Source organism: Salmo salar, chromosome ssa03, assembly GCF_905237065.1.
Source record: "Salmo salar chromosome ssa03, Ssal_v3.1, whole genome shotgun sequence".
NCBI lineage: Eukaryota > Metazoa > Chordata > Actinopteri > Salmoniformes > Salmonidae > Salmo > Salmo salar.
The window spans coordinates 53,705,118-53,729,880 of NC_059444.1; the positions used below are offsets into that span (position 1 = coordinate 53,705,118).

Sequence of the window (24,763 nt, forward strand, 5' to 3'; positions counted from 1 at the left end):
TGCTTTGTTGATAGGCATGCATTTCTTTCGGTCTAAATAAAAAAAGGAGAGGTTTGACTCACGTCGAGGTGGTGTGGGGCGTAGAGGGAGCTAGAGGTCAGCTCCTCATAGCCTGCCGTCAGGCGTGTAACATGGTGCAGGGTATCCACCTGGACGGAGACAAGACAGGCGCCATCAGCTACGAGATGCATGCACATATACACACACACACTTTCCTTGTTTTACTATTCTTGTGGGGAGTTTAGGTCCCCACAAGGATCGAAGAACACACACACGACCTGGGTTCAAAAAGGATTTGTTTCCTTTCAAATACTTTGAGTGCATTTGATTGGCACGGGCTTGGTTCCGTTGTGCCACGCAAGCGCAATCAAGTGCAGGAAATGTGTTTGGAAGATAACATACTATTTGAACCCAGGTCTGGGGCGCACACACAAACACGTAGTTGCACATCAATCAGGGCAAAGTCTCACACAAACACAGGTGGGAATTAAAGGAACTTTAAAAGCTTCCACAAACCTCTGCTGTATCGGTCAATGCAAAAGCAGCATGGCTCTTGGTTTGGACTGCTGGTTCCCTATGAGCTAACTTCTCTGTACAACCCTGACTTTGCGTTCATACACTATCCATCTGCCTCTACTATCACAAGCCAATAGCTATGATTCATTGTTCATTCCAAGATTGATGAGATGAAATGATTTCTACCTATTTAAAATTGCACAATGTTGTATTCAGTTGTCACTGATGGAATGCAGAAAATGTTGCCTACCATCCGGTTAGTCAGGGAGACTCAATTGCATTCGTGTCCTCTCTCCACCTTCTCAAAACCTATTGGATGAGAAAGCCAGCGGTCTCGCCCCTCTGACATTCTCCTCCAATGGGTTTTGAGAAGGATGTGAAGGGAGCGGAGACAAAAGAGTCAAGGCAATGCAACTGAGGAATTCCCCTCAGCCGCTGACACTGACCGTCCAGGCTAACCTCAGGCTGTTTACAGCAGAAATCTGTGGATCCTCTTCAACAACACCGCTGGCTTTCTCAACAGCGGAGGGCAACAACAACAGCAGAGTAATGGGGAGTGGGGGGGGGGGGGCCTTTGGCTTCCATGGTGACAGGATGGAGAGAGATGGCCATGGGCTGGCTGCTTCCCAAATGGTACCATATCCATCAAAAGTAGTGCACTATATAGGGACTAGGGTGCCATTTGGAGAAGCAAATGTGGACATAGACGAAATGGATGGATAAATAACTGGGGGAGAATGGTAAGGTAGGTACACCAAAGGCTTAACTGAAACAAGGTGGAGAGAGGGGGAGGGCCAAAATGCACCTGAGGCGTGTTTCTCTGCTAAGTGGAACGAGGACAGCTGCCACAGGGGGTCTTGGGTTGGGTGTTTAGGGATCAGGGGTGAGGAGAGGGAGGTGGGGGTCATCATAGCTAGGAGGAGCTGGTGTCTAGGGATGTTTGGGTCACTGGTTTTGGGGTGGTAAAGTCCCGGAAACCTCCCCAAAATGCCCTGTTTTTTGTTTAAAGAAATCTTGTTTGAACAAATTTCAAGATTGCCTTCACTATTCCCTCCCGATTCCAGAAATCCTTCAACCAGGATTGTGAAAACCAGGACATTTTGTGAACATTACAGGAATTTTGCAAACCTATAGAGACTGGATTGGAGGGAGTCGTAGCATTGAGGCAGGCTTTCCTAGAGGTCCTCAGTGCCTACCTGGGGCTGCAGAGAGGGGGCGATGTTGAGGACGGCCTCCCCAGCCCCGTTGAGGTTCGAGGGGTGCAGGCCGAGGTAGGCAGCAGCAGCGTCGCCTGCATGAGACAAGCTGTATGACCCTGACGACCCTGCAGGCAACACACGCTGTGTCAGCCAATCAGGCATCTCAGTGTGGCTCTGTCAGTCAAATCAGGTACCGCAGTGTGCCGGGGTCAGAGATCACAGTTCAACCAGGAAGTTAAAAGTACACTGGCTTTTGAAAAGAGACCGTCATACCCGTGCTCACAACCCGTTGGCTAGTGTTGAAAACATGAGGATCGTGGACCACAGTCAGAGTGTTTAGAATGAGGTGAGCAACGATTTTAGTCGCTCGTGACACAGCCTTCTGGGTACCAAGATGATCCAATACATTGTACAGCTAGATCCTCAATTTCCACCTTCCTCAAGTTGTTGTGAATGAAGAATGAGGCTAGTGCAGGAGAATATGAAATAGCCAAACTATAGGGCCAACTGCAACTTTCTTGATCGAAACGGACCAAAATCAAGACAAAACAAATGTCTTATTACATGAAAAAAACGGCGGTCAACATTTTCTTTACACTATAACAAGTGAGCGTCATAAAGTGGAATTCAGACATTTTTAGTTGTTAAGTCTTGAGTCCGAGTGCTGACACTCGACAGTCCACCAGCGATCTGTAATCTTACTGCAGGAGAGGCAGACCATGGAAATCGAATCCAGATAATAGAATAGATTTCTATGAAGCAGACATACAGTGCGGCTCACAATGACAATGGTACATCACCTACCTGCTCCTGTCTGCTTCCTGAGCAAATAGGGGTAGCTGGTACATACGTGTGTGTGTGTGTGTGTGTGTGTGTGTGTGTGTGTGTGTATATATATACACACAGACTACCATTCAAAAGTTTGGGATCACTTCGAAATTTCCTTGTTTTTGAAAGAAAAGCTAATTTTATGTCCATTAAAATATCAAATTGATCAGAAATACAGTGTTGACATTGTAAATGACTATTGTAGCTGGAAACGGCAGATTTTTTTTATGGAATATCTACATAGGCCCATTTTCAGCAACCACCACTCCTGTGTTCCAATGGCACGTTGTGTTAGCTAATCCAAGTTGATAATTTTAAAAGGCTAATTGATCATTAGAAAACCCTTTTGCAATTATGTTAGCACAGCTGAAAGCTGTTGTTTGATTAAAGAAGCAATAAAACGGTCCTTCTTTAGACTAGTTAAATATCTGGAGCGTCAGCATTTTTGGGTTCGATTACAGGCTCAAAATGGCCAGAAACAAAGGACTTTCTTCTGAAACTCGTCCGTCTATTCTTGTTCTGAGAAATGAAGGCTATTTCATGTGAGAAAATGCCAAGAAACTCATTAAAATGCAAATCATTTTATAACATTTTTGACATGCGTTTTTCTGGATTTTTTTGTTGTTATTCTGTCTCTCACTGTTCAAATACACCTACCATTAAAAGTAACTTTTTTCCCCTCACTGTGTGTGTATGTGTGTGGTTAGATAGATATATAGATCTATATATCTATCTATAGATATAAATAAATAAAATAAATGATGGGCAAAAGACCACACACTGGACAGAGGAACTCTGCCTAGAAGGCCAGCATCCCGGAGTCGCCTCTTCACTGTTGACGTTGAGACTGGTGTTCTGCGGGTACTATTTAATGAAGCTGCCAGTTGAGGACTTGTGAGGCATCTGTTTCTTAAACTAGACACTTTAATGTACTTGTCCTCTTGCTCAGTTGTGCATCGGGGCCTCCCACTCCTCTTTCTATTCTGGTTAGAGCCAGTTTGTGCTGTTCTGTGAAGGGAGTAGTGCCAGATCTTCAGTTTCTTGGCAATTTCTCGTACAGAATAGCCTTCATTTCTGAGAACAATAGACTGACGAGTTTCAGAAGAAAGTTCTTTGTTTCTGGCCATTTTGAGCCTGTAATCGAACCCACAAATGCTGACGCTCCAGATGCTCAACTAGTCTAAAGAAGGCCAGTGTTTTTGCTTCTTTAATCATAACAACAGTTTTCAGCTGTGCTAACATAATCGCAAAAGGGTTTTCTAATGATCAATTAGCCTTTTAAAATGATCAACTTGGATTAGCTAACACAACTTGCCATTGGAACACAGGAGTGATGGTTGCTGATAATGGGCCTCTGTACGCCTGTGTAGATATTCCATAAAAGAAAAAAGCCGTTTCCAGCTACAATAGTCATTTACAACATTAAAATGTCTACACTGTATTTGATGTTATTTTAAAATGGACCAAAACAAATGAGCTTTTCTTTCAAAAACAAGGACCTTTCTAAGTGACCCCAAACTTTTGAACGGTAGTGTGTGTGTGTGCGTACTGTACACTAATGTGAAGGTGTTCTGGCTGCTACATAAAGACAGACAGCCAACAGGGTGACTGTGGGAGTTTGCAGTAGTAGTAAGATAAATAAGTAAGAAATATATCATGTTAAAATGACGACATCAAAAGAGGAAGTGGTGAAATTGAACAGAAACCATTCAGAAAGAAAAAACTACATTTGTTAGTGAATTGGATTTATAATCCGATGGGGGACGATGGTCATTTCCTACTAAGAGTTATTGCTTAGGGCAATAGCCCAGCATCTAAGATACTGCTGAGTCAAGCTACATTTATCCCTGAAAATTACCACTTTCTACAACATTAAAGCAACTTTTAACAAGGAGATTATCAATCTGGTCCAAAATAAGATTTGGTCTAAAAAAAAACTCCACTATAGAAAACCTGTGAGAGCAATAACATCACAGCAATGCATCAGGCACCAAACAAGCAGAGGAACAGAATAAAAGTCAGATGGAGAGCCAGACAGACAGAGGCAGACAGCCAGCCAGCCAGCCAGCCAGGCAGCAGGCAGGCAGCCACGCACGCAGCCAGCCAGCCAGCCAGCCAAGCACGCAGCCAGCCAGCCAGCCAGCCAAGCACACAGCCAGCCAGCCAAGCACGCAGCCAGCCAGCCAGCCAGCCAAGCACGCAGCCAGCCAGCCAAGCACGCAGCCAGCCAGCCAGCCAAGCACGCAGCCAGCCAGCCAGCCAAGCACGCAGCCAGCCAGCCAGCCAAGCACGCAGCCAGCCAGCCAGCCACGCACGCAGCCAGCCAGCCAGGCAAGCACGCACGCAGCCAGCCAGCCAGCCAGCCAGGCAAGCACGCAGCCAGCCAGCCAGGCAAGCACGCACGCAGCCAGCCACAGCACGCTCGCAGCCAGCCAGGCAAGCACGCACGCAGCCAGCCAAGCACGCTCGCAGCCAGCCAGGCAAGCACGCACGCAGCCAGCCAGCCAGCCAAGCAGCCAGCCAGCACGCAGCCAGCCAAGCACGCAAGCCAGCCAGCCAAGCACGCACGCAGCCAGCCAGCCAGCCAAGCACGCAGCCAGCCAGCCAGGCAAGCACGCACGCAGCCAGCCACGCAGCCAGCCAAGCACGCAGCCAGCCAGCCACGCACGCAGCCAGCCAGCCAGGCACGCACGCAGCCAGCCAGCCAGCCACGCACGCACGCAGCCAGCCACGCACGCAGCCAGCCAGCCACGCACGCACGCAGCCACGCACGCACGCAGCCAGCAACGCAGCCAGCCAGCCACACACGCAGCCAGCCAGCCAGCCAGCCACGCACGCAGCCAGCCACCGCCGCAGCCAGCCAGCCAGCCACGCACGCAGCCAGCCAGCCAGCCAGCCACGCACGCAGCCAGGCAGACAGGACAGACAGCAATGCAGACAGGACAGACAGCAATGCAGACAGGACAGACAGCAATGCAGACAGGACAGACAGCAATGCAGACAGGACAGACAGCAATGCAGACATTGTCCTCATTCCGTGTATGTGGTTCTACACTACTGCCAGTGTGTATGAACTGTAATGTGTGTGTAATAGCATGGACCTCAGCTGATTGGTGTGGGGAGGACGGGTGATTGAGATGGATGGAGGGGTGGGGGTCAGGGGTGGTTGGCAGGGGCACACAGTACCTGAGTTGGGCGTCGCCGGAGAGTTAGCCTGGCTAGCCTGCGCCGACACACTGGCAGCATCCACCGCTGTTTTAACTGCGTAGAGGTTCGCTTCCTCCTGGAACTTACCAATGTTCTTCTTGTACCGTATTCTCTTGTTGCCGAACCAATTAGAAACCTGTGGGGGAGACGGACAGACAGTGTATTAGTCAGTGTATCCCCTAGATGTCTTTCCAGGGGTGTATTCATCAGTGCATGCCGTAGCAAAATGTTTCCCCAACGGAAAACGAAAACAGGCGGTTCGTACTGGAAATGTCAGGTAGTCCATCCTTGTTTCGGTACATTTTCAGTCACCTGACACTTTCAATTGAAACCAAATAAAGGTAAATTATTTTAGGCAGGGGAACAGACCCCCCTACCTATACATTAGAAGGGGATAAGCTGGTTTCAGTACTGGTAAGTCCACTGGCAGCAGAAGTGTGTGGTGCAGTACGGTGGTACCTGGGAGACAGTGATGGCACACTTCTTGGCCAGCTCTTCTTTAGCCTCCTCACTGGGGTAGGGATTGGACAGGTGGGAGTAGAAATACTCGTTCAGAACCTCTGTAGCCTGCTTGTTGAAGTTACGCCTCTTACGCCTGACAGAGATATTGATACGACACACACACAAAGTCAGTCAGACAATATTCATCTCGGAACAATTTTAAAAAGCCCTGCAGGTAACAAATTAAATTACTGCAAAACTCTGAGAAGCACAGACAGACCTGGCGTCGAGGAATCTGGAGCGTAGGATCATGACGGCCTCGCAGGTGCTCTGTTTGAGCTGCATCTGGATGGAGCTGAACTTGCGGTGGATGATGGCCACCATGCGCTCGATCTCCTTGGGAGAGATGGGCCGCGTGCGACTCTGTTCCCTCAGCAGGTTCATCACGTGGTTGGTGAACTCACTGCATGCCTGGGGTGTAGGGGCGGAGGAGGAGAAAGGGAGGAGGAGGAGGATGAGGAAGAGGGAGAAATGGGACTATCAACACAAATTTTCAAACTTAAATTCGGTCCAGTTACACAAAATAACACAAATTCTCAGGAAAACACTCAACTTTGAAGGAGAGAGAGAAATGCGTGTGCGGTTTTTCTCCAGCTTCGATTGGTAAATCTGTGTAAACGCGTCTCCCTCGCTCTCCTACCTGTTCATATTTCTCTAGCTCAGAGTGGTAGATCTGTCTGATCTGGGCCAGCTTGGCTCTGTAGTCTGAGTGTTCGATGCCTCCGTCGGCGCCGGGCGACCCTCCTGCTGCTGCTGCCGCTGCCGCCGCTGCAGCCGAGCCCCCGCCCTTCTCCGGGCCAGACACGCCCTCGGCCAGCAGCATGTTGTCCAGACGCATAATCTGGGGATCTGGAGGGTCCTCATCCTGAATGCCTCGGATACTCAGCACTGGAGAGGAGGCGAAGAGAGAGAAATTCAATATATCAAAAATCAGGCATTAAGGATAAGGGAACACCGTGTCTCAACTGCAACGTCATTCAGATCCAACCCCTTATCCGACCCTAGGCACTTGAGGTAGATCTGAAGAAGTCGGATAGGTATAGGCAATATGGTTATAACACTCTCAGATAGGCCAGGTAGAATGTTTGTCATACTGCTTAGGCTAAAGGCTTCTCCTATCCAATTTCTTTCAGATCTTTAGAAGTGCCTCAGCTAGGGGTTGTTTCTGGACTGGGGCCTTAGTACTGAAAAAAAAAAGTTTCCAAATAGGCATTTGGTATTTTCTCTACCGGAGAGGATGATTATTCCGGGTTCCAGCCGGTGCAAGGGAAGGGAGGACAGTAGGACACTTCATCAATACTAAAACCTCAAGGAGAAGAGCCGAGCTGTCAAAACAACCCTGTCAACTCTCTCTCTCGAGTCACTTGGCTATGAGTCCCTAATGGCATCCTAAAAGTAGTGCACTTTAAAAAAAAAGGGGGGGGTTAGGGTTCCATTTGGGACGCAGAAGATTCTTCGAGTGAATTCTAAAATTAGCAGCACCCTATTCTAACACCAGGTGGCAGTGTGGCGCCTCTGTCAGTGTCAGGCTGCCAGTACAGAGCCGAGAGAGGCAGGCAGCAGCAACATGAGGCATGGGCAGAGTAATGGGAGTGCATGTGCTGTCACTGCAAGCTCGGCTGGCCACAAGTACAGCTTTCAGCCGCTCTGCTATTCCACTGTATTAAACCCAGGACCTCTGTCAGCCCCCAGCCACACACTCATCTCTCCCTCTTACAGATAGACACCCACACACAGAGGCACACAGTACACACTCAGACGCGCACACAGGTGCAAACAGACACGCACATTGCTCTCAATGCACAGACTCCTAAACACAAAGACACTGACTCACAGCCTTTGTTTTAACACCATCATGCCGTACTGTACATTGTCCTGCAACCTAACGCTGTACATCTCGGCTTGGTTTGGCTCAGTAGTGTGAAAGGGGTAGAAGAGAACTGTAGCATTCCTGTATTAAAGCCAAGACCAGTAACTCTCTCAGAGCCTGTTCTATCCAACTTACTGTTCTGCTGTTCACAGTACAGGAATATATACTGAACAAAAATATTAAAAACGCCAGATGTAAAGTGTTGGTCCCATGTTCATGAGCAGAAATAAAAGATTGCACAAAATGCTTATTTCTCTCCAATTTTGTGCACAAATGTATTTACATCCCTGTTAGTGAGCATTTCTCCTTTGTCAAGATAATCCATCCACTTGACAGGTGTGGCATATCAAGAAGCTGATTAAACAGATTATGATCATTACACAGGTGCACCTTGTGCCAGGGACAATAAAAAGGCCACTTAATGTGCAGTTTTGTCACACAACACCACAGATGTCTCAAGTTGAGGGTGCGTGCAATTGGCATGCTGACTGCAGGAAGGTCCACCAGAGCTGTTGCCAGATAATTTAATGTAACATTTCTCTACCATAAACCGCCTCCAACGTTGTTTTAGAGAATTTGGCAGTACGCCCAACCGGCCTCACAACCGCACACGGTGTAACCACACCAGCCCAGGACCTCCATATCCGGCTTCTTCACCTACAGGATGATCGGAGACCAGCTGATGAAACTGAGGAGTATTTCGGTCAGTAATAAAGCCCTTTTGTGGGGAAAAACTCATTGGACTGGCTGGGCCTGGCTCCCCAGTGGGTGGGCCTATGCCCTCCCAGGCCTGCGCCCCTGCCCATTCATGTGAAATCGATAGACTATGGCCTAATAAATGTATTTCAATTGACTGATTTCCTTTTATGAACTATAAATGAGTAAAATCCTCAAAATTGTTGCGTTTATATTTTTGTTCAGTATATAAATGTGTGTATGTCCATGGGGCTGGGTCCAACAGGACACATTTCCCTCTTGCACGGATAAATAAAGTATTTTTGTTAAAGCCATACCTAGCAGCTGTTCTGTACAGCTTACAGTTCTGGAACAGAGGAAAGACAGGAGATCATTTTATTTCTACCAGCTTTGTCCTCTCTGGGTTAACACAGCCATCGGAGAGAGTTCACCTAAACAGTAAATACATCTGGGATATTTCCTGCAGCTCAATGTTAAATGATACAGGCCTATCCATTGATTCTTGAAACGTATACACAACCTAGTGGCAGGGCCTGCTGTTGGACTGGAACACCAACTCTGGATTGGGGCTTTAACATGTAGTTACTGGACACGAGATAAAAACAAATGTTTCCACAATAAAGTCAATATCCTTTCTGTTAGTGTACTATTTTAAAAGTGTATCCTATCAATTCTGCCCACTCCCCTCGTCCCCGCATCCCCTAAACAATGGTCTCCCTCTCTTCTCTTAACTTTCCCTCCTTTTCTATAAACTTATTTTCTCCCCTGCTGTTGCTCTCTTTTTCTTGTTCCCTCTTGCCTCCGTTGTTTTCTCCATCTAGATCCTCTCTCTGTTCCCTCTGTTCTCCCCAAGACGCATTCCTTCACGGTTGCTCCCCCTCTCTCATCCCCGCTCACCGCTCAGGAATGCAGCAGACCCAGCCGACTGAACTAATGACCCCGATTGGCCCATCTCCCTCTCCACTCGCAAAGCTAAACTTTAGTACTTATAGGCTAGGTAGAGAGAAAGTGCTTTTACGATGTGTACGCAAACTATACACCTACTTGCTAAGTTTTCTAGAGTTGTGTGTGTGCTTGTCTTGAGTAGATTGTGTTTTAAGTGTTAGGAGGATTAGCCTATCTTGTGTGTGCTCTCCAGTAAGTCTGTAGCGTCCAGACTGTGTGTGTTCGCACGTGTGTGTAGGAGTCCCGTCCCAGACACTGTTCCAGACGAACCATTTCCCGATCCAGCAGAGGCAGCAGACAGTGCAATACACTGGAGGCCCAGAATATTCAGACGTCGGCTCAAAAAACACAAAATAGTATTTGTTACCTACCAAATACTTTTAGCTGTGCTTGATTGAGCTCATCTAGACCAACAACGTCAATGGAATAGTCCCAAAAGGTACAAACCCCACCCATCTAGCACTCCAGGCAAAACGCACTTCATCAGATAAAAGTATTTGCTTTTGGTCAGTTAGTGTCATACAAGGATGCAGTGGTCATAGAAGGATTGACCGACAGCCCAAGAGGTCAACCATGCCTCTCCGGGTCTTCCCCCTCCATCCTGCCCCACCTCTCTGCTCACACACACACACACACCCTCCAACCCCACCCCCCCACCTTTCATTATTATAGCCCCCAGCTGTAGCCCCTAATGACCTCAGATTCTCCTAATTACTCCAATTATTAAGCTGTGATTTCTGACAAATCGCACACATACACATCTATTAGGGCCTACGCACTCAGTACTGAGCAGTCGTAATGCATTTTCCAATAACGCAATAAGGAGCTGGTGTTTGCGGCCACAATACAATTACATAGTAGAAAAACACAACAGCACCCTAGGTTGTGTGGCATTGAGACAGGCAGCGAGACGAGAGGAGAAGAGCTACAGCCACACTATGAAATATTCAGGCTCTCCAGCTGGGGGTTTCCACTGCATACATAATCCTGAAGCTCATTCCTGCCTCACAGCCAATATCGCTATGCACACAGGCTAGAACGCAATTGTGCGTAGTAGGCCTAGTAGGTAGCGCGCAGGTAGGTAGGTACACACTCTAGGCCCCTCAAACTCAACTGGACCTCAAAGCCAGTTCCACTGCATTTTTTTTCTTCTTCCATTCTCCATTGTTCCCCTCTAATCAGGGACTGATTTAGACCAGGGAAACCAGGTGTGTAATTAATGATCAGGTAGAACAGAAAAGCAGCAGGCTCCGGACCTCGTAGGGTCAGAGTTGAGAAGCCCTGCTCTCGGCCTTCATGTGTGGCAGGGTGAGGTTGAAGGCCACCCTAACAGACCAGCAGTGTCTTCAGTACATTAGGGGGAGATGCATGTACCCCGAACACATTCAGGCCTTCATCCATCCCTCAGCTCATGGCACACACACACTTTTTATCCCACGTCTGTCTTCTCTCTTCTCTCGCTCTGTCCTGCAACCCCTTTTCACTCTCGCCCCCCCCACCCCCTCTCCTGTATCCCCCTTTCTCTCTCGGCACCCCCCTCACTCCAGCGCCTCTCGCTCTCCATTTCAGTTGAGTTCTCCATGTGAGCTGCAATCCCTCATGCTGTCAGCCCCCACCTCTCCATCTCCTCCTCCTCCTCCTCCTCCTCTCCCTGTAGACAGACAGGATTAGCATTTTAATTGCCTCAGCTCCCTTGGGTATTCTCAGCCTTCCACTGAGGGAGCGAACCGGGGAGAGAGAGAAAGAGAAGGGGGGGGGAGAAAAAGTAAGGATAGAGGGCAGCCTAGAAGAAGAACCAAGGAGAATTGGAAAAACAAGGGAGTCACAGGAGGAGACTTAAAAGCAGAGAGGCAGAGGAAGAAGATAAAAAAAAAATGTAAAAAGGCAAGAGGGAACAGCAGAATAAGAACGCTTCAGAAATGCTCCTACTACTATACCATAACTGGATCCAGAAGAAAAGAATGGTCCAACAGGAAGGAGGTTCCAAGCTACATAACCTTCAAAACAAGAAGGAGCTGCATACAAGTCAAGGCTTGACATTCTGGCGAATTCGCCATCAGCACTAAGTGAAAGTCACTGGCCCAAATGAGAGAAAAAAAAAGACTGGTCTCAATGCCAACTCACAGAGAAGAGGAGGATGTGCAGTAAACCCTTCGTGAAATAAATTCACTATTAGCAAAGTTCCCAGTCTATGACTAGGTTGAAAATGATAAAAATATCAAATATTTTCAACCTAGGTCTATGACACCCATAGACTTCTATAAAGGAGTACTCTGTCATTCGAAATTTGATGATGAAAGCAACCTAGTGAGCATTCTGTGGCATCAGAAAGGAAGAGTGCAAAGTAACTCTGGGCCCCGGGAGGAAATTGAAGACTGTTACTGAACCCACAGGTTGAATTAGGATCCCCATGCTACAGCGGGAGTCGTCTGACTGCTGTCTGGAGTACTAGTCCTAATCCAGGGGTATCGTCTACCATTTTCCCCTCCTCCCTCTAGCACAAATAATAACATAGCCCTGGTGTAACAGAGGTCGGGAACCACACTCAGATGTTTTTTTATTTATTTAACTAGGCAAGTCAGTTAAGAATTCTTTCTTATTTACAATGGACGGCCTACCCCGGCTAAACCCTAACACTGGGCCAGTTGTGCGCCGCCCTATGGGACTCACCAATCCCAGCCTGGAATCGAACCAGGGTCTGTAGTGACACCTCTAGCACTGAGATGCAGTGCCTTTTAGACCGCTGCGCCACTCGGGAGCCCTGATGACGACGACTTACCTTGCCTGAGACCTGAAGACTTCCAAGGCTTTCGCTCAACAGGCTCACAGTCTTGAGACCCGGGTTCGAAACCCAGTCGGTCGCGTGCAACAGCAAACAAGCTGTACAAAAAAGGTGACGCTAGCGGTTCATAAGTAAGTAGGGAGGGGAGGGCATCGTGACATCTTTAGCTACACAAGTTGTCAATTGGGGACCACATTCGTTCCGACAACAGTTTTAGTCTATCGAGTGGTACTTTTTGGAGAGGGGCAGTAGTAAGCTGTGGATGTCTCAGGACCTGCTTTAAGCAGCGTCTGTGGTTGTGTTGGTCCTCTTAACTGAAACCCTGTGGCACACACCCAGGTACACACACACACCCAGGTACACACACACAAAAACAAACAAACGGTCACACAAATGGTCAGTGTGCTTCCTTCCTGAGCGAGGGAGTGGTGAGTGGTCAGTGTCAACACCGTGTGATGAGGGGTGTGAATGGGGAGATGTCCCGCCCTGGGCAAACACAGCGAATACCATTAAGCATGAAATCAACCCTTTGTTAACTAGAGACGACAACTATAGAAACCAGAGCAAATCAGGGACAAAAGGCTTAAATCAGATCTAGGCCTATAAGGCTCAACACACACCTCCTGTTCTCAGGTGCTCTATATGAGCCTATACCATCCAACACATTCTCCATAATAAGCATCCACTAGAAGAGCAGCAGGCATGAGATGAGAGGAGGAGTGAGAGGCAGGAGGGTATTTTAAATGTTTTCCTTTATTTAACTAGATTAGTCAGTTAAGGACAAATTTTTATTTACAATGACGGCCTACCGTCACTCGAACAAGGACAACGCTGGGCCAACTTCTCGCCGCCCTACACGACTCCCAATCACGGCCAGTTGTGATACAGCCTGAAATCGAACCAGGGTCTGTAGTGATGCCTCCAGCACTGAGATGCAGTGCCTTAGACCGCTGCAACACTCAGGAGCCCTCCAAAGAGATTAGGTAGATGTATCCCTTAAAGCGGCCGTTGTCCCTCTATCCCTCCTTCACTCGCTCTCCTAGTGTTGTCATGACACCAGAATTTTGACTGATACCAGGTTTAGTATCAAAATACCACGTAAAAAAACCCCAACTCTTATTAGCCCCCCCCAAAAAAAATATATATATTTTTTTTTTTAATAAAAAAAAAAAAAATAAAATCACAGAATTGCACTTGACGCAGACAGAAACTCTTCTACTGCTCTGAACTCAAAAGATGCCCAACGCTTGAACAATCTAATTGTAACATCACATTTAAAATGTAAGTCTATGATTTGATATTTGATAGAGCAGTCTGACTGAGCAGTGGTAGGCAGCAGCAGGCTCGTAAGCATTCATTCAAACAGCACTTTACTGTGTTTGCCAGCAGCTCTTCGCAATGCTTGAAGCACAGTGCTGTTTATGACTTCAAGCCTATCAACTACCGAGATTAGGCTGGCAATACTATAGTGCCTATAAGAACGTCCAATAGTCAAAGGTATTTGAAATATTCAATAGGATTGTGTGCATGCATTGAGTTATTGAGCTTGTTTTCATTGATTTCATGTGGCTATAGATGAAACAATTGGTTTCCCTTCCATTTGGGACTTATTTTATTGTACTGATCAACAACATTTGCATAGAAGTTGCAATCTCTTCTTCAATAAAAGTTTGCACTGTCTCTTTAAACCCAGTAATGATGTCATTCATGACGAGGCACACGCCCACACAGTCCGTTGAGGTCGTGAGAAAGAGACATGACAGGCGAAGGGGAAAAGTTTCTTTGGACATGGGGAGACGATTAAGTTTTAAAAGTTTTTGGTGACAATCATCATATTTTGCGTTACGCTTGTATATTATCACAAACAAAGTACTAGGATAGTGAATTGATGTTCGCTTCCACAGTAAGCTAGCAAGGAAAGCTAGCCTACAAAGCTGGAAGCTACCGGTATCTTCTTGCATTGGAAAGTGTTCTAGCCTGTATGGACATTGTTTTGCGAACAGTAATGAACAGGTAAAAAAAATGTTACATGCTGTGTTGCATTATTCAAGTGTTTTAACTTCTGTGCAGCATGAGTGGGGAGCTAACATGATGCAGTCCAGACTCCCAGTGCTCTAGCGAATGAGTAAGTGGAGCAGACAAGAGGCAGGAATGGTGCGCTCGCGCTATAAGGAGACAGACTTGATCCTCTCAATCAGTATACGACCTGAGGTACATTTGACTGAAGTACCGAAAGTAACAAATTATAGTATCGAACCGTTTTTCACGTTCTAATATCAAAAAATGACGTTTCAGTATAACGTACAACACTACTCCCTTTCCCCCTCCATCCTTCTCCCTCTCAAATCAAATGTTGTGTCACACGCGCCTAATACAACAGGTGTAGACCTAACCATGAAATGCTTACAGTCCCTTCATAAATATATATATATATTTTTTTAAACTGCGTTGTTGGTTTAGTAAAATATTTTCAAATTTGTTTTATTTATATATATTTTTCAATGTTCATAAAACAAGGCTATATAAAAGGGGTGCGGGGGGCTACAGGTTAGTCGAAATGATATGTACATGTAGGCTCCCCGTCTTCCCTCTCATCAGCCCAGCTGCCTGCTTTCCCGTGCTCGTTAAGAGTCGCCTCTGAAGGAGCTCCTAAAGACTTTGAAAAATGAACGCTCATTTGAGAGGTTGTTCATTTGCACTGTTATGCAAATGAGGTGGCAATTAAGCAGTAGATCAGAGGAGCAGCGGCCATTTATAATGAACCAACGAGCACCATGACAGAGTCAGATGTTACCGGGGAGAGAGCTGGAGAAGCTAAGCCTGCATGTTGGGTGTTTGTGCCCGTCTGATTACACTAGCACTAACTCTGTAATCAAACACACAGATTCAGCGGTTATACTAAATAGTATTATAGCACAAATCTAGAGTACTGGTAAGTAGGTACTACAATGTACTCTCGAATTAGTTAAACTACTCAAACATAGCCTGCTTGAAACAAACTATACAGCCTGTAGAACAGGATTCCCCAAGTGGTTTTATTTGGCCCTCCAAGTTGTCTGAGCAAAAAGGTTGATGAATTTTCATTGTTGGACAGAAGACTAAAAACTAGAAGTCGACCGATTAATCGGCATGGCCGATTAATTGGGGCCGATTTCATAACAGTCGGTAATCGGCATTTTTGGACGCCGATTATGGTCAGTTACATTGTAATCCACGAGGAGACTGCGTGGCAGGCTGACCACATGTTACGCGAGTGCAGCAAGGAGCCAAGGTAAGTTGCTAGCTAGCATTAAAATTATCTTAACATAATCACTAGTTAACTACACATGGTTGATGATATTACTAGTTTAACTAGCTTGTCCTGCGTTGCATATAATCAATGCAGTGCCTGTTAATTTATCATCGAATCACAGCCTACTTCGCCAAACGGGTGATGATTTAACAAAAAGCGCATTTGTGAAAAAAACAATCATTGCACCAATGTACCCAACCATGAACATCAATACCTTTATTAAAATCAATACACAAGTATATTTTTTTAAACCTGCATATTTAGTTCAAAGAAATTCATGTTAAGCAGGCAATATTAACTAGGGAAATTGTGTCACTTCTCTTCCGTTCAATGCAAGCAGAGTCAGGGTATATGCAGCAGTTTGGGCCGCCTGGCTCGTTGCGAACGGTGTGAAGACCATTTCTTCCTAACAAAGACCATAATCAATCTGCCAGAATTGTACATAATTATGACATAACATTGAAGATTGTGCAATGTAACAGCAATATTTAGACTTAGGGTTGCCACCCATTCAATATAATACGGAAGGGTTCCGTATTTCACTGAAAGAATAAACGTTTTGTTTTCGAAATGATCGTTTACGGATTTGACCATATTAATGACCTAAGGCTCATATTTCTGTGTGTTTATTATATGATAAGTCTGATTTGATAGAGCAGTCTGACTGAGCGGTGGTAGGCAGCAGCAGGCTCGTAAGCATTTATTCAAACAAGCACTTTCCTGCCTTTACCAGCAGCTCGTCGCAATGCTTGAAGCACAGCGCTGTTTATGACTTCAAGCCTATCAACTACCGAGATTAGCCTGGCAATACTATAGTGCCTATAAGAACATCCAATAGTCAAAAGGTATATGAAATACAAAATGGTATAGAGAGAAATAGTCCTATAATAACTACAACCTAAAACATCTTACCTGGGAATATTGAAGACTCATGTTAAAAGGAACCACCAGCTTTCTTTCATATGTTCTCGTGTTCTGATTAAGGAACTAAAACGGTAGCTTTTTTACATGGCACATATTGCACTTTTACTTTCTTCTCCAACACTGTTTTTGCATTATTTAAACCAAATTGAACACGTTTTTCTTTGAGACTAAATTGATTTTATTTATGTATTATATTAAGTTAAAATAAAAGCCTTCATCCAGTATTGTTGTAATTGTCATTATCACAAATATACATACAGAAATCGGCCGATTAATCGGTATCGGCTTTATTTGGTCCTCCAATAAATCAGTATCGGCGTAAAAAAAAAATAAAAAAAAAATCGGTCGACCTCTAGTAAAAACACTAGGAAATCAGCTCCAACTGATTTTAAATTTAGGAAATCTGTTCCAAAGTACTCCCATGCATAAGCGAGACACAAGCGATTGTATACAAAATGTAAGCAAGGTTTGAAATTGTTTTAGTCCAATTATATCCTTCTGGGCTTCTTGTGAAAATGTTTGTAATTATGTTCCGGCCTTCCGACCATCCTCTCAATTTATTTTTATTTCAAATTGGCCCGTCGCTGAATCTAGTTGATGATCCCTGACGCAGAGCGAGTTTTGTTCATGTGCATTTTTATATGAGTGTTGTGTTTACACCTTTGTGGGAGACTGCCAGATTAGAGTAGATTAACCAACAGGCTGTATCCAAAGCCTAAATCCAACGTGTCACCAATCGAATCTCCGTCTCAGGAGAACAACACAGCAGCTCCACAGGCTTACCAGGAGAAGGTGTCCTTAATACCGCCAATAACCCTCAACACACTAACTAATCCTGGGCAGTTTCCGTGACAGTCACACACACACGGAAGGCGCCGAGTTAGAGAACTATATCCAAGTGAGTGATGGCCTTTTTTCCACTTATGTCTAACAGGGGATCTGATCAAAAGTAATGCACTCTAAAAAGGCATGGTGTGTGTGTGTGTAAAACACATTCTCTCTGGGACTCCGGTTGGTGTGAAGGAGTTCTACAAGCTCTTAGCCTGGTCACAGATCTGTTTGTGTCATCTTGCCAACTCCTATGTTCATTGTCAGGCAAGACAGCACCAACATATATGGGACCAGGCTAGAAGGCTCCCTTCCATCAATTGTAATTAATCATTAATTAGTGGGGATTAGGGCACTGGGAGCTCCGACACTCCAACCGCCCGCCACTGCCACCTTTAATGCAATTCAGCTGAGGCCACATTTACATGTCTTTAATTAAGAGGACTGACAGTGGCTGCCTTTACAACAAGCTCCCCACTGAACAGGAGAGAGGGAGAAGAGAGACAAGCTGAGGGGTATTGGCTAAGAGCACTGGAACACAGGCATGGTTCCTCACATAGATCTGACCTCATACACTTGCATCTATGAATTTGAGAGTAGGTAGGCCTACATTTCTCCAGCGGTATCCCTCAGCTTTATAGAAAACCAAGTGGCGGGGCTACCTCGTTTCACATCGAGGAGAGGGCCTTTGAAGCATGAAACACACCGAGAATCTCACTGCACTTCAAAGTGCTATGGGATGGTAGCTAGCTAAGCGCACAGACGCAATGCACATAACACAATACTTCCTCCAAACTAGCTAACCACTGCAGCTAGTATTGACATAATTAAGTCACAATGGAATAGCTAGTTTCCATGTGACAGCTGCCTGTGTTAGCTGTCGCGTTAGTGCAGTGTCCTTAGCTAGCTAGCCATGTTGTGCTAGCTATCGAATATGCTAATGTTAGCTAGCTAGCTAAACATTTGGCAATGGGCTGGCACTGACAGTATGGGATTATGGAGAGTGAATTAAATGATTTCTTCGTCATCTTGCTAGGTAGTTATCTAGCTGTGGCTAGTTTCAACAAGGGCTTTCTACACAACAGCAACATTAGCGCAGATCGCTTGGAATCTATACCATAAGCAATACGCACGGATATGTATTGCTAAACAACACTTCTGCCACCTAGTTTGGAGTATTTTAACAAAGGTGAGTGGCTGATGACTTCCAAGGTCTTTGCTGTGTGAACACAAAAGAGAGTGACTGTCGACACTGTTCAGAGGTGCAAAGTACTGTCGGAAGGCAAACGTTTGACAATCCTACCAGTATGTCTGGGCTTAAAAAATTAAAATATATAAAAGAAATGCTCAAAATCAAATCATTTCTGGGTAACAATCACAACAGCGTCGAGACGAGAGCCTTTAATTCGTGGAGGAATAAAACAACATGGGGGTTTGGTAACCACACCACAGGCCAGTCAGCCCACCTACCATTAGGCCCAACCAAGCCTGGGGTTGATCTTCCCTCCCCGGTCGGAGGGCTTGTATTGGGGGCCGGGGGGCGTCGCTGGGTGTCCGTCAGGTCCAGGGGTCTGTGTGATATTAGCCGTCTGCCAATCTGGCGTGGGGGAATGGACACAGTAATTACTACTGCTCTTAATGCCTCATCAATCTCTATCGCTCCTTCTCCCTTCCCTCTCCCTCTTTTTCATTCTCTTCATTCCGTGAAGGAACAAACAGATTGAGTGACAGTGACAAACGGAATGAAATCATCTGGGGTGTGTGAGTGACAATACCAGCTTGAATGTAAATGCGTCGATGCAATAAACAAAATAAAAATGTCCTTAGTCAGTAGAGAGTATGAGTCAGTCAAGGAGCTGTGTATACAAGTATCTGACTGGGTTATCCTCATTTGTCTATGTAGTTAATAGCATAGTCACGATACCAGAATGTTGACCTCGATACCAGGTTTAGTATCACGAGTCTCAATACCGAAAGGATACGCAATACCAAAAGTATACCACGGCAAAAATAATGTGTATTATCTTAAGTCAGAATAACCACAGGGCTTTATTTTTGAAAACAAACAATATGTTTATGGCAACGGCTCGGCCTCCGACCGCAAGGCACTACAGAGGGTAGCGTGTACGGCCCAGTACATCACCGGGGCCAAGCTTCTTGCCATCCAGGAACTCCATACCAGGCGGTGTCAGAGGAAGGACCTAAAAATTGTCAGTGACTCCAGCCATCCTAGCCATAGACTGTTCTCTCTGCTACCACACGGCAAGCGGTACCGGAGCGCCAAGTCTTGGTCCAAGAGGCTTCTAAACAGCTTCTACTCCCAAGCCATAAGACTCCTGAACACCTAATCAAATGGCTACCCAGACCATTTGCATTTCCCCCCCTTTATACGCCGCTGCTCCTCTCGGTTGTTATCATCTATGCATAGTCACTTTAATAACTACCTACATGTACAGATTAACTGGTGCCCCCGCATATTGACTCTGTACCGGTACCCCCTGTATATAGCCTCGCTATTGTTATTTTACTACTGCTCTTTAATTATGTTACTTCGAGTATTCTTCTTAAAACTGCATTGTTGGTTAAGTGCTTGTAAGTAAGCATTTCACAATAATGTCGGTGCATGTGACAAATAAAATGTGATTTGATAACTGTTAAAACAAATAAAGATATTCTATATTACACTTCAAAAATAAACCACCATATTAAATAACAGAATAATATATTGAAAATGTTCCTTCTGCAGAACCATGAGACTCAGAGCATACAAAATAATTGTACAGTTACATCTAAACTGTTCTAAAATTTTAATTTGACAGTGGTAATTTGCTCATCCAAGGCCATAATATTAGGTAAAATGACATGATTCATTACAGCTAAATAATTGTATGTATTCAATTAACAGTTTTAGTTCCAAAACATATAAAAACACTGAAGCTCATTTCTTAAGCTTCTATATTGCAATAGTCCCCACACACCATAGAAATACAATGGATTTTACACAGTATACTACGATTTCCAGAGTGCATTTCAATTGCCAGTGCTGCTGGCTGGCTAGTGGCTACTGCTAGCAAGCCCAGACAAACGCAAAGTAGTCTTAATATATTGCTATATAGCTAAGTTATGAGTGCATTTCACATTACTTTTGGGTTGTAATCATATTACAATGCTCACATGAATGTCATGCTGAATATGTATGTTCATGTCACCAACTAGGTTTCCATCCAATTGGCAACAGATTTTCATGAGAATGCTCTAGAAGCAGCATAAAGAAAATATGCACATTTTCCCACCAGTGGCGTTTCCACCAAAAAGACTTGTTGTGGATAAAAAAAAACAGTGCTTGATGACCGTGCACACAAATTGTACTTTTTCCTCTTGAGTTTTCATTCACCAAATAAAAATCTTAAAACTCTCAATGTGTTTCCATTGCATTTCCAACTCTGCCGATAGCTTTGTTACAAAAACTGTTGCATTAAATAGCCTACTCTGGTCTTGGCACTTGCGCTCTGGCCAACAGTTTGCAGTTGAAGTTTTCGTTATAAAGAAGCCATGCGGTCTGTATTTTCTCTCTCCTCTCGCTTGCTTCTCAAAAGTGGCTTGCGCTTCGTCAGCCCCATGCATGCGCAAATGCAAGTAGTCTGGCTAGCTTACTACAGCCCCCTTGAGATTCAGACAAAGTACACAGACTCTATCCTCTCATTCCGTGCGACACATTTGACAGAAGTACCAAAAGTAACAAGTTCTAGTACCAAACCGTATTTCATGTTCTAAACTCAGCAAAAAAAAGACACGTCTTCTCACTGTCAACTGCGCTTATTTTCAGCAAACTTAATATGTGTAAATATTTGTATGAACATAAGACTCAACAACTGAGACAAATTGAACAAGTGCCACAGACATGTGACTAACAGAAATGGAATAAATGTGTCCCAGAAACAAAGGGCGGGGGTCAAAATCAAAAGTAACAGTCAATATCTAGTGTGGCCACCAGCTGCTTTAACCTCTCTAGGGTAGGGGGCCGTATTTGCACGGCCGGATAAAAAAACGTACCCGATTTAATCTGGTTATTACTACTGCCCAGAAACTAGAATATGCATATAATTGTTTGATTTGGATAGAAAACACCCTAAAGTTTCTAAAACTGTTTGAATGGTGTCTGAGTATAACAGAACTCATATGGCAGGCAAAAACCTGAGAAGATTCCTTACAGGAAGTGCCCTCTCTGACCATTTCTTGGCCTTCTACACTCTCTTTATTGAAAACTGAGGATCTCTGCTGTAACGTGACACTTCCTACGGCTCCCATAGGCTCTCAGAAGGCGGCAAAACGTTGAATGATGACTTTGGAGCCCCTGGCTGAAAAACAGTAGTGCATTTGGATAGTGGTCAATCAGAGAACAATGAGACTGGGGGCGCATGCACGAGCCGACACCATGTATTTATTTTTCATCTTTGAACGAAAACAGGGTTTCCCGGTCGGAAAATTATCGCTTTTTTACGAGAAAAATCGCATAAAAATGGATTTTAAACAGCGGTTGACATGCTTCGAAGTACGGTAATGGAATATTTAGACATTTTTTGTCACGAAACGCGTCGTGCGTGTCACCCTTCGGATAGTGTCTTGAACACACGAACAAAACAGAGGATATTTGAACCAAACCAACATTTGTTATTGAAGTAGAAGTCCTGGGAGTGCATTCTGACGAAGAACAGCAAAGGTAATCCAATTTTTCTTATAGTAAATCTGAGTTTGGTGAGGGCCAAACTTGGTGGGTGTCAAAATAGCTAGCCCGTGATGGCGAGCTATCTACTCAGAATATTGCAAAATGTGCTTTTGCCGAAAAGCTATTTTAAAATCGGACATAGCGATTGCATAAAGGAGTTCTGTATCTATAATTCTTAAAATAATTGTGTTTTTTGTGAACGTTTATCGTGAGTAATTTAGTAAATTCACTGGAAGTTTGCGGTGGGTATGCTAGTTCTGAACGTCACATGCTAATGTAAAAAGCTGTTTTTTGATATAAATATGAAGTTGATTGAACAAAACATGCATGTATTGTATAACATAATGTCCTAGGAGTGTCATCTGATGAAGATCAAAGGTTAGTGCTGCATTTAGCTGTGGTTTTGTTTTTTGTGACATTATATGCTAGCTTGAAAAATAGGTGTCTGATTATTTCTGGCTGGGTACTCTGCTGACATAATCTAATGTTTTGCTTTCGTTGTAAAGCCTTTTTGAAATCGGACAGTGTGGTTAGATAAAGGAGAGTCTTGTCTTTAAAATGGTGTAAAATAGTCATATGTTTGAAAAATGGAAGTTTTCGGATTTTCGAGGAGTTTGTATTTCGCGCCACGCCTATCATTGGATATTGGAGCAGGTGTTCCGCTAGCGGAACGTCTAGATGTAAGAGGTTAATTAAGTAATGCAGTGCATCTCCTCCTCATGGACTGCACCAGATTTGCCTATTCTTGCTGTGAGATGTTACCCCACTCTTCCACCAAAGCACCTGCAAGTTCCCAGACATTTCTGGGGGGTATGGCCCTAGCCCTCACCCTCCGACCCAACAGGTCCCAGACGTGCTCAATGGGATTGAGATCCGGGCTCGTCGCTGTCTTGCAGGAAATCATACACAGAACGAGCAGTATGGCTGGTGGCATTTTCATGTCAAGATGAGCCTGCAGGAAGGGTACCACATGAGGAAAGAGGATGTCTTCCCTGTAACGCACAGCGTTGAGATTTCCTGCAATGCCAGCAAGCTCAGTCCGATGATGCTGTGACACACCGCCACAGACCATGATGGACCCTCCACCTCCAAATCGATCCCGCTCCAGAGTACAGTCCTCGGTGTAATGCTCATTCCTTCGACGATAAACCGAATCTGACCATCACCCCTGGTGAGACAAAAACGTGACTCGTCAGTGAAGAGCACTTCTTGCCAGTCCTGTCTGGTCCAGCGACGGTGGGTTTGTGCCCATAGCCGATGTTGTTGCTGGTGATGTCTGGTGAGGACCTGCCTTACAACAGGCCTACAAGTCCTCAGTCCAGCCTCTCTCAGCCCATTGCGGACAGTCTGAGCACTGATGGAGGGATTGTTCATTCCTGGTGTAACTCGGGCAGTTGTTGTTGCCATCCTGTATCTGTCCCACAGGTGTGATGTTCGGCTGTACCGATCCTGTGCAGGTGTTTTTACACATGGTCTGCCACTGCGAGGACGATCAGCTGTCCACCCCGTCTCCCTGTAGCGATGTCTTACGCGTCTCACAGTACGGACATTGCAATTTATTGCCCTGGCCACATCTGCAGTCCTCATGCCTCCTTGCAGCATGCCTAAGGCACGTTCACACAGATGAGCAAGGACCCTGGGCATCTTTCTTTTGGTGTTTTTCAGAGTCAGTAGAAAGGCCTCTTTAGTGTCCTAAGTTTCCATAACTGTGACCTTAATTGCCTACTGTCTGTAAGCTGGTAAGTGTCTTAACGACTGTTCCACATGTTGATTAATTGTTTATGTTTCATTGAAAAAGCATGGGAAACAGTGTTTAAACCCTTTACAATGAAGATCTGTGAAGTTATTTGGATTTTTACGAATTATCTTATAAAGACAGGGTCCTGAAAAAGGGCCGTTTCTTTTTTTTGCTGAGTTTAGTATCGAAAAAGTACAGTTTCAGTATACTGTGCAACACTAGTTGTTATCCTTGACAACTGAACCTAAGCAGGCTATCATTTACAAACCAAGTTGAGAATAATTTTGTTCTACATTCAGTCAACGAGCTTCATCCCAGTGGTCCTAACGCATTGTAAATGGTATGTGTTTCTCTTTTGTCCTAAGTGGCATACTGTACATTGCATATAGGAATTTCCCTTTACCCAAACTTTGGGCTCGGCCTGCTCTTCAGCCAACAGACGCCGCAGGACTTAACCTCGTAAAAAAAGCCATTAAAAGTCTGAGGTTTCTCCAACAACTCGTTAAGTTTTACAGCTAGGTTCAAATGAAGCTCTTTGAAAAATAATAATAATTAAAAGGGCTTAATTAGCCATGTGATTCACTGGATGGCAGGGCTGATGGCTCTAGTCGGTACTACAGCAGAGCCAGGACCAATGCTATGTGTGTGTCTGAAATTGTACCCCATTTAAACCAAGTGCACTACTTTTGACCAGGGCAGGTCAAAAAGGGT

At 45.1% G+C, this 24,763-nt stretch overlaps 1 protein-coding gene across 6 annotated transcripts in view; it reads right to left on the reverse strand.

Moving 5' to 3' along the window:
- Nucleotides 1-24,763, reverse strand: part of pbx4 (pre-B-cell leukemia transcription factor 4) — a 44,660-nt gene that overhangs the window by 3,696 nt on the left and 16,201 nt on the right. For 2 of the 6 annotated variants that reach the window (XM_045714946.1, XM_045714944.1), the window contains 6 exons: nucleotides 6,892-7,139; nucleotides 6,472-6,662; nucleotides 6,210-6,345; nucleotides 5,730-5,886; nucleotides 1,713-1,840; nucleotides 63-149 (listed from right to left, as the gene is read on the reverse strand). In XM_045714946.1, coding sequence (XP_045570902.1) covers nucleotides 63-149; nucleotides 1,713-1,840; nucleotides 5,730-5,886; nucleotides 6,210-6,345; nucleotides 6,472-6,662; nucleotides 6,892-7,139 — 947 coding nt within the window. The remainder of the gene's footprint in view (nucleotides 1-62; nucleotides 150-1,712; nucleotides 1,841-5,729; nucleotides 5,887-6,209; nucleotides 6,346-6,471; nucleotides 6,663-6,891; nucleotides 7,140-24,763) is intronic. The other 4 variants (XM_014192699.2, XM_014192697.2, XM_045714945.1 and 1 more) reach the window with 3 other exon arrangements.